We start from the raw sequence: 10,000 nt of genomic DNA, 5'->3' as shown, positions 1-10,000 counted from the left end.
AAAACATTTTTTTTTTGATTTAATGCTTATCACTAAAGGTAAATAAAAAATTGCAATGATAATAATAATGATGATGATAATGATGATTAAACGTTTTATTTTCAGATTTCATAAATGGAAAAATGTCGAAACGAATATAGGAAAAAATGACGTGTAAATACTCTGATTTTTTTTTTTTTGTTGCGGCGTGAAAATGGTTGCGGTTAACCGTCTCTTTTCTAATGACACGACCGTTTAAAATGATTTTTTATTTTTTAAATTGAAAAATCCAGCCATGATGGAGACAGAGAGAGAGAGAGAGAGAGAGATAATTGATTCGTTCATTCGGTAGACAATTGGTTTAAAAGGAAAAACGTACGGGAACGGGAACGTGAACGTGAACGAGTTGGTGTACGCCAGAGGGGGGGGGGAAAACAGAAGAAAATTCTCACCAAAAAATAATCTGGTTTAAATCCTGGAATTTTCCTATGCGAGGATCCAACTTGATGAAGGTAAATGAAAAATCCATCCAAATTATCGAGTTCTCGAATGGCTTCGTCAACCGTTTTCATAACGTTCATTGCGTGCTCCTGTAATTCCATGCTGCTCGCTTGTTGCTCTTTTGTTTTCAATTCACGAAATTTTTCAAAAAGATTTAATAATTCTTCGTTTTGTTCAAACAACCTGAAATTTACAACAATAATAATAATAATAACAATGATAATAATGATAACGGTACTATTAATTGTGTTTTTTTTTTTACAAAAAAAAGAAATAGTAAAATTATTTATTTATCAAAATAGTTTTTAAATCGCCGCCATGTTGTTTTAAATAATTCGTATTAAAAAAAAAGACGCCATTTTGAATTTTATTTATATTATTGATGATGATGTAAATAAAGGTTAACGTTATTTTTTTTTTTTCGTTTTTAGGGTTGGAAAGTTTTTGTTTTAATAAAAGAAAATTTTAAAGTATTGATGCCCAATTGCATTTTCCGATTTGGAAAAAAGAGAGAGAGAGAGAGAGAGGAAGAGAGGAAGAAAAGTAATTAAAATCGAAAAAATGAAAAAAATGATCGACTCGTGAAGAAAACAAAGAAGAAGGCGAATCAAAAGGTAAAAAAAATTTTTTTTTTCTTTTTGTTTCGGACAAACGGAAAAGAAGGGAAATCAAAGTGGGAGAGAGAGAGAGAGAGAGTGGAAGAAAATCGATAAGAAAAGGAGAGAGAAAGAACATAGGGGAAAGGGTGAAGGGTGGAAGGAAAATTTCTAGATAAAATGGGGGAAAATCATGATGGTTACGTAACCGAAAAGGCAAAAAGCAAAAAAGCAAAAAAAAAAAAAACCAGGAGAGCAAAGCGTGTAATTTATTTTTTTATTTTTATTCTTTTTTTTTTTGCTATCGTTAATGTTTGCATATAAATCATCGATAATTTTTTTTTTTTTTTTTTTTAAACAAAACGCATAACGCGATTTTCTTTTTTTTGTTGTTGTTGTTGTTGTTGTTGTTTTATTGTTACGTAACATAATTGAAAAGGATTTTTATAAAAGGTGACGTCGTCGTTTTCTCTCTCTCTTTCTCTCTCTCTTTCTCTCTCTCTTTCTCTCTCTCCTTCTCTCTCTCTTTCTCTCCGAAACGTAAAAAAAAAACAAAAAAAAAAAAAAAATATAAAACGTTTGTGAAATATTCGCGGCGTACGCTCTCTTTAAAATAAAATAAAATAGAAGAAAATTTATTTTATTTTATTATGGAGAACAAAAAAAAAGGAAAAAAAAAAGGAAAAAAAGGAAAGAAAGGAAAAAAAAGGAAAAAAAAGGAAAGGAAAAAAAAAGCAGAATCAGTTTTCTGACTACGAACTTTTCGAGGCCATTTTTTTCCCTCCCCCTTCCTCAATTTTTTTTTTTTTTTTTGAAATCGATCACATTTTTATTTTGTTTCTTTTCTCTCTCTCTCTCTCTCACACACACTTTCTCTCTCTTTCTCTTTCTCTCTGATTTTCTCGTCTCTTAATAGGAAATTTTCCTTTTTCTTTTTTTCTTTTTTTTTCTTTCTTTTTTCTTGATAGAGTTCATTGTTGGAAGAAAATCGCGAGAACTTACACACGTGTGACACATAATAAACATTGGGAAAAAATATAAATTTTAAAAAAAGGAAATTTTTTCCTTTTTATATTCTTTTTTTTTCCAATCCGTACCATCATCATCGTTATTATTATTATTATTATCATCACTACAACCACCACCACCACCATCATCATCATCATTATTATCGCTTCGATTTTCGATCAGTTGAGTAGTGAACCGTTTGATAAATGCCGACGGGAGGGAAATAAAAAGAAAGAAAAAAAATCCCGACGGAAAGAAAAAATTATTATTATTATTATTATTATCATTAATTTTTTTTTTTACAGACTTTGTAGTGATAATAATAATAATAATAATAATGATTATGATGGTGATGATGATAATAATAGAATAAATGAGATTTTACTTTTTCACGTTTTTTTCTGTTTTTTCTGGGTTCAAGCCATCGAATGATTTTTTATTGTTTTGTTGTGAGATAATAATGATGATGATGATAATGATAGTGATGATAATGATGATGATAATACTGATGATGATGATAATGATGATGATAATTTTATTGCTTAATTAACGTTTGAAAATTGTTATCAAAAAGATTTTTAAAAAAAAAATCGTCGCTCATTTACTGGAACAAAATAATAATAATAATAATAATAATAATAATAATTAATAATAATGATGATGATGATAGTGGAGAAAATAATTAATTAATAATTTTGCTTTTTTTTTTTGGTTTGTTTTTTCATTAGGAAGAAAAATAAGGATAATTTTTATCAATGGCGGCGGTGGCGGTTGCGGTGCCGGCGGTGTCGTCGTCGTCGTCGCCCGACGGTGGATTGATTAGATCCCCAGTTAAGGATTTTTATTACTGTGTTAAAGAAAGGATATGGAAAAGATTCCAGGATTCACAGGTAATTTTTTTTTTCCCCTTTTTTCCTTAATAATAATTTTTTATACCTGTTGTGAATTAAGTGAGAGAGAAAATGAAAGAAAGTTCTAGAAAAATTTTCATTCCCTTTTTTTGAAATCGTCGGAGGTTTTTATTTGAGTTTGAAAAGAAAGAAAGGAGGAAAAAAAAAAGTTTTCTTATTAAAAGTTTAGGAAAAAAAAAAAAAAAAAATTTTTTTTTCCTTCTTTCTCTTTCTCATTCAATTCATTTCCGTTTTCGGTTAACATTCTGGAAATTATCCGGGATTTCCCCTGCCCCTGGCCCTGCCCCTCCCCCTTCCCCCCCCCGTTGAGGTGTCGCCAAATGAAATCGGCTAATAGTTAAATCTTGTTTTTCGGTCAATAAAATAACGGTTATTTTTTTTTCTCCCTCGGGAACTCCCGGAGGGTTCTTTTCTTTTTTTTCCCAGTTTTCGATTTTTAAACCTTTCCTTTAAAACATAAAATTTCCAATGTCGTAAAGGTGTTTCCGGTAACCTTCATTTTCCAAATGTTTGTTAAACGATGAAAGAGAGCCTGAGAGTGTGTGGGAGTGGGAGAGTGTGGGAGGAGGAGGAGTACAGACCTCAGGTACGCAATTTTTTTTTTACGTCTTTTCGGTGCGTTTTCTCATCTGTCGTGTGAATTTTAAACCTTGATAACTAGCCCCCATATTATTATTATTATTATTATTATTTGAGAAAGACGAGCCTTTTTAGAAAAAGGTATTCTCACGGTATGAAATTTACGTCAAAGGAAATTTTAGCCTCGGGTTTTGATCTGTTTCGTGTGTTTTTTTTTTTTCTTTTTCCTTTGATCTCAAACAAACAAACACAAACCTTAACGAGAGAAAGAGAGAAAAAGGAAAAAGAAAAAGGAAAAAAGAACATTTAGTTTTTTTTTTTTTTTTTTTTTTTTTGGTTGTTCGTCGTGTCTTTTCGTAATTTTATTAGTAGAAGGCTGTGTCGTAGTTTAAAAATTAAAAAAACCAACCATCCGACCAAAAAACGTTTTTGGTAACTTTAAAGAGTTTTTTGTTTGTTTGTTTTTTTTTTTCTTTTCTATTTCCACGACGGGAAAATTCGTCTTGTTGTTGTTGTTGTTTTTCAACTACCGAATTCGTATTTTGTTTGTTTACAAATTTAAACAAACTCAAAAGTTTTAGTTAAAAAATGTTTGCTTGTCGGTTTGTTTGTTTGTTTGTTTGAGTAAAAAAAAAAAAAAAAAAAAAAAAAAAAGTTTACGGTGGTTTTGTAAAATAAAAATTTTTTTTTTTTTTTAAATTTCTTATCACATTGTCGTCATCATTCGTCGTGATAACACGCATGGAAATTTTCTAAAGTTTTCTTTTCCTCCCCCTCCCCCCTCCCCTCCTTTTTTTTAGTTTTGAAATGATTTGGAGAATTTTAAATTGTAAAAAAAAAAAAAAATTTTTTTAAATAATAAAACGGTGGGGGGAAGGAGAAGGATAAGAAGGTGGGGAAGGGAAGGGAAATCGGGGGGAGGGGAGGGGTAGGGTAAAAACAAAATAGTTTTCTAATTTCATCGATTTGTTTATAATTTTTTTTTTTTTTTTGTTTTTTTTTCCTCTCCGCCCATTAACAAAACCAATGAAAAAAAAAAATTAAACTTTGATTCGAGTGAAAATTAATTTTACAAACTTACAAAAGCTTTTCTAATTTCCCTTTTTCCCCTCCTCCCCCTCTCATCCTCCCACCGCCCCTATATAATAACCCTTTCCGCCCCCCGTTCCGCCCCCCCCTTTCCGCTCCGCCCAGTTGTTGTTGTTGTTATTAGAATTCGTTTTGTGTTTCCCTTTCGTTTTTAAATATCCATTAGAAAAAATTTTTTTTTCAGGTTTTATTATTATTATCATCATCATCATCATCGTCGTCATGTTCGTCGTCACGAGTTTTTTTTTTTTTTTTTTTTTTTACATTAATATTTTTCTATTTATTTTATTTATATTTTATTTTTAATAAAAATGGCAGGATGCCATTTGGCTTTTATTCACAGACGAACGGACGTTATATTATTATTATTATTATTATTATTATTATTATTATTATTATTATTATTTGTATCCGATTCTTCGTTTATCGATTGATTTATCGTTGATCGTCTCACGTACCTTTTTTTTTCTCGTATTTAATTTGGTCGTCGTTTACGTCACTTGAAAAACGTTTCGTAAGAAAAATTTTTTTTTTATTTCCAACGTAAATCAACGTGTTAGACCCAAATAATAATAATAATGATAATAATAATATTTTTTCATCGGTTTTCGATGAACGAAAAGAGGAAAAAAAATGATGACGTCAACTAAATAATAAAAAAAGTGAGATTCGGTCAATAATTAAAAAATCAAATCGCGTTATGAAAACAAAATGGCCGGTAGAAATATTATGAATGATGATGATGATGATGATAATAATAATAATATTTTTTGTTTGTGTTTGGAAAATGAATGAATTTGAAATATGGTTTATGATAATTTTTTTGTGTGAATCGTTTTAAATGATTTATATTTTTAATTTTTAAATGATTTAAAACAAAAATTATTATTATTATTATCATCATCATTATTATTATTATCATTATTATTGTTATTATTATTATTATTATTTCTCATCTAAATGTTTTTTTTTTTTTTCGACAGTTGTTAAAATATTTCGTTTTATTTTTATTTTTTTTAGTTTTGTTTTCGTTTGCTTTTAAAAAGAAATAATAATAATAATAATATTTAAAAACAAAATTTTATTACGTAATGATAATGATAATAACCTGCAGCGCGGATCCGACGGATCGAGGGAAGGGAAGGGAAGGGTTGGGAAGGGATAGGATGGGAAAAAAGAAATCAAAACAAAACAGTTTAACCTCTTTTAATGTCGATGACCTCAAAGGAAAAAAAAAAATAAGAAAAAAATTTAACAGAGCCAAAGTGATAATAACCAACAAACAAACAAACAAACAAACGAAGGAAAAAATTTCTTTTGCTTCCTTTGTAATAATAATAATAATAATAAATTTAAATAATTGCTCACTTGAATTTTTTTCTTTACAACGGTCAAATTTAATAATAATAATGATGATAATAAGATAAGTAGATAATAAAAGGAGCAAAATGTTTAACGAGAGCAAAAATGAAACGAATTTGATCGAGCAAACGCACGCACGCACGCACGCACGCACGCGGAAATTATTTCGACCGTTAAATTTTTTTTTATCATTATTATTATTATTATCATCACCGAAACATTTCCCCCCCCCTCTCCCTCCCTCCCTCCCCCCGAAAAAAAGAAAAAAGAAAAAAAAATATTTCGATTAAAATTTATATTAATGGGATTTTTTTTCGTTATTATCTCGAACGTCGACGACGACAAACAACAACCACAACGACAACAACAACAACAACAACAGAATAATAATAATAAAAACAACAGCAAAAAAACAAAAAGAATAATCTTTAATCTCGAATTTATTTATTTATTTATTTGTTATTGGATTTATTTATTATTAAGTTTTTTTTTTTTCAAGTTCGTACGGACGTCATTTTGAATTTTCATCATTTTTTTTTTTTTTTCAGAGATTTCGGAACGGATTCGTATTTCCCGCCCTTTGTTTTTTTTTCTTCTGCTTTCGCTTCTGCTTCTACGTTTTCCACATGGGTAAGTCATTTTAATAACGTTAAAAAAAATTTTTTTTCGTTTGTTTGTTTGCTCGCGATTGTTTAATTTAAAAAAAAAAGGGAAAAATATGAGGGAATCGTACTTACTTTATGAACATTGTGATACCCGTGGGTTCCATAGCTCTGGATATTCCCTTCCAGGAAGCTACCAAATTGTATTTTTGTTTTGCCGTGAGTGGTAATCTCGGATCCGTTTGTGGCGGCGGTTTTTCATCTCCTTTTAAATCTCCGCTCCCGCCTCCTCCTCCTCTTCCTCCATTTTGCGTACTTTTTGCACATCCCATTTCTGTCCTTTTTTTTTTTTTTCTATTAACTTTTTATTTATTTAAATTATTCAATTATATTCACTTTGTTAATTTCACAATTTTTCAAATCATCATCATCATCATCATCACATCATCATAAACATTATTGTAATAATAATAATACTAATTCACCGAACAAAAAATTAAAAAAAAAAGAAAAACACATTACTATGATAATAATAATAATTTTATTATTAGCGGTTGTTGTTGTTGTTGTTGTTGTTGTAATGGCGACGATAGCGAGCGATGATGATAACAAACTGATGCCTGTTAAATTAAATGAATCAATATGAAAAGAAAACGAAAACATTAAATGACCGGAAATAAATTCTTAAGAGGTTGTTTGTTCATTTTGCACGTGTCAATAGAAACACCATAAAAGGAAAGGGAAACGGATCGTTTCGCGTAAAGGGAAAAATTTTATTATTATTAAGTCATACGTAGTTTGTTTAACGTCACGATTCGTACTTTCGTTCGTTCGTTAAAAAACGAGTTGGGTGAAAAAAAAGAGGGGGGAAGTGGGGGGGGGGAAAGCTAGCAAACCGCAGCAGAAGAAAAAGGAGAAAAAAAACCGGAATTTAATTACCTGTAAGCGTGACTTTTGACTTTTTCCAGGAAACTTTTTCTTTTCTTTTCTTTTTTTTTTTTTTTTTGTTTTTCTCCGCATTTACTGTAAGTAAAACCGTGACGGGGAAAATTTTTTTTTGCTTTCGTTAATGTTTATCATCATCCTTGGGCAAACAAACTTATTGTTTAAATAATTTAATTTTTTTTTAACTTTTTCGCAAAAATTCATTTTTTTCCTTTTCTATTTTTCCAAGATTTTTCTCGTTTTTCTTCTTTTTTTTCTTTTTATATATTTTGTTTCGTTTTCGTTTTTTCCTTTTTTTTCCTTCCTTTTATTTCAAATGAGTAAAAAAAAACAAACGAGACAATTTCAAGTTTTCCTTTGTTGATTATTTTCCTTTTTTTTTTTTTATTGTTTTTATCGCGAGTTTTACGATAATAATGACGTCATAATCATTTATTGCCTCCCTTATTATTCTTGTTTTTTCTCTCTCTTTCTCTCCCTTTTTTATTCTTTACCTGAAACGAAATTAATTAATATTATCATTATCATTGAACGTTTAGGTTTAATTTTTAAACGTTGCCAAATCATCATCATCGTTTGTTGCAATTAAAAAAAAAAACAAAAAACTTTCGAAAGAGTTTATTACAGTAAAATAATAATTTGAATTATTATCATTATTTCGGAAAGAAAAAACCTTTTGCAACGTTTATTATTATTATTATTATTCGTAGTTACGTATAATTTTCTTTTTCGATTTGAAAAATTTTTTTTTTTTTTTAGAGAAAAGAAACAAGAAGTAGGGAGGGAGAGGGAGGGGGGGAAAAACTTGAAAGACTCCATTTTATTTTCCTCCATTTTATAATTTTTTTTTTTCTTTTTTTTTCGCTTCATTCGAATTATTTTAAAAACTTTGGGAGGGGGGAAAAAAAAAACTTTTTTTTTAAAAAGATTTAAATTAAAAACTTTTTAAAATTTTCCCGGCAAAAAAACAACAACAACAACAACAACAAGGACAACGACAACGACAACAAAAAAAAATGAAATTTCAATACATTTTTCACTTTCCCCTTTACCCCTTCCCGCTTTCCATCCTCGGATTATGTTGTATCGATCGATGTATCGATATATCGAACGATTTTTTCACACGCGATAGAGATTTTTTTTTTCTTTTGAAAAAAAAAAACGGGAATTTTGTTTGTTTGTTATGAAAATGACAAGGGAAAGACAAAATGGTCGCCTGCGAAATTGTTTTGAAATTGAATTTGAAAAATTTGTCAAATTCCGACAAACGAGAAGAAGAGTATATTATTAATAAATAAATATAGGACGTTAAAATTGTTTTGTTCCTTGTGTCTGTTTGTGTGATTATGCGACACTTTTCCCCGAATCCCACTCCCACCCGCCCCCCGAAAAAAAAGAGACAGAATCCCGACATTTTTTTTGTCCTTTTCCTTTAAACTACGTATATTATTTGACCCTAAACCGTCAAAAACGTAATAATAATAATAATAATGATAAAAATTATCGATTTATTCGTGAGGAGGGGAGGAGAGGGGGGACGAGGAGGAGGAGGATTTGTGTCGAAAAATAATTTAAATTTAACCGGGTTTACGAGGAAAAAAAGGGAAAAAAAAGGGAAAAACGTTCGGGAAATGCAGATGAGGAAAAATAAAGGAGATGAAAAAAAAAAAAAAAAGAAAACTTTCGGAAAATCTTTTTCTTTCTTTCTTTCGATAGAAATTAGTCTACGTGAAAAAAAAAAGAAGAAGAAGCAGAAGAAAAAAGATTTTGTTGTCATTGATAATCAGTAATTGGAACTGATAATGGATGCTGTTGTAAATTAAGATAAATTGTTTGTCTTTAAAATACGCGAGTGGAAATTTAAAAATAAAAAATAAAAAAATATATTATGAAAGTGGAATTCAAAACCGGAAATAGGGGAATGGACAAGAAAGAAAAAAGAAAACAAGAGAATAAAGACGACACGATAACATAAAATTTAATAATAAATCTTTAAAAGGAAACAACAACAACAATAAGAATAAGAGGAAAGAATTCAAAGAAGAAAAGAAAAATCGTCGTGGCAGATGTAAATTGAAAAGTGCGACACTTGAAAAAAAAATTTTTTTTTTTTTTTTTATTCGAGGTCATCCCACGCAATTATTTTTATTTTTGCGACAAAGTATTACGACGACAAAAAAAAAAAAAACCTCGAAAGAAAATTGGACCGTTTTCAAATTGTCAAATCGACCTTTTTCCATTTTCCTTTTTTTTTTTTCCTTTTAATTCATTTGGAAGGGACGGAAAAAAAAAAAAAGTGAAATTAAAATTGAAAATGGGAAAAATTTGGAACGATGAACGTGGGGGGGATGTGGGGGGGGGGGGTGGCAAATAGCTGGCATTGTGTTACGTTTTAAAATATATATATATATATATATATATATATCCC

The 10,000-nt window shown here is 29.4% G+C and overlaps 2 protein-coding genes across 2 annotated transcripts in view; both read right to left on the bottom strand.

Moving 5' to 3' along the window:
* The window catches only part of Phum_PHUM286970 (Neuroglobin, putative), a gene marked incomplete at both ends in the record, with an annotated part of 1,514 nt that extends 675 nt beyond the window's left edge, over positions 1-839 (bottom strand). Inside the window, 2 exons of the mRNA XM_002426894.1 lie at positions 432-663; positions 835-839. Coding sequence (XP_002426939.1) covers positions 432-663; positions 835-839 — 237 coding nt within the window. The remainder of the gene's footprint in view (positions 1-431; positions 664-834) is intronic.
* A 5,075-nt stretch (positions 840-5,914) lies between these two features.
* Phum_PHUM286960 (uncharacterized protein) lies at positions 5,915-6,959 on the bottom strand (the record flags this gene model as incomplete). The annotated part of the gene is made up of 2 exons (XM_002426893.1): positions 5,915-5,987; positions 6,763-6,959. The coding sequence occupies 2 exons, from the start codon at positions 6,957-6,959 to the stop codon at positions 5,915-5,917; spliced, it is 270 nt and encodes an 89-aa protein (XP_002426938.1).
* Positions 6,960-10,000: the final 3,041 nt, after the last annotated feature.

The sequence above is a fragment of the Pediculus humanus genome, genomic scaffold (genome assembly GCF_000006295.1).
Source record: "Pediculus humanus corporis 1103172107667 genomic scaffold, whole genome shotgun sequence".
Taxonomy (NCBI): domain Eukaryota; kingdom Metazoa; phylum Arthropoda; class Insecta; order Psocodea; family Pediculidae; genus Pediculus; species Pediculus humanus.
Note: the sequence above shows the minus strand (reverse complement) of the source record. Positions and strands in the feature narration are given on the sequence as shown.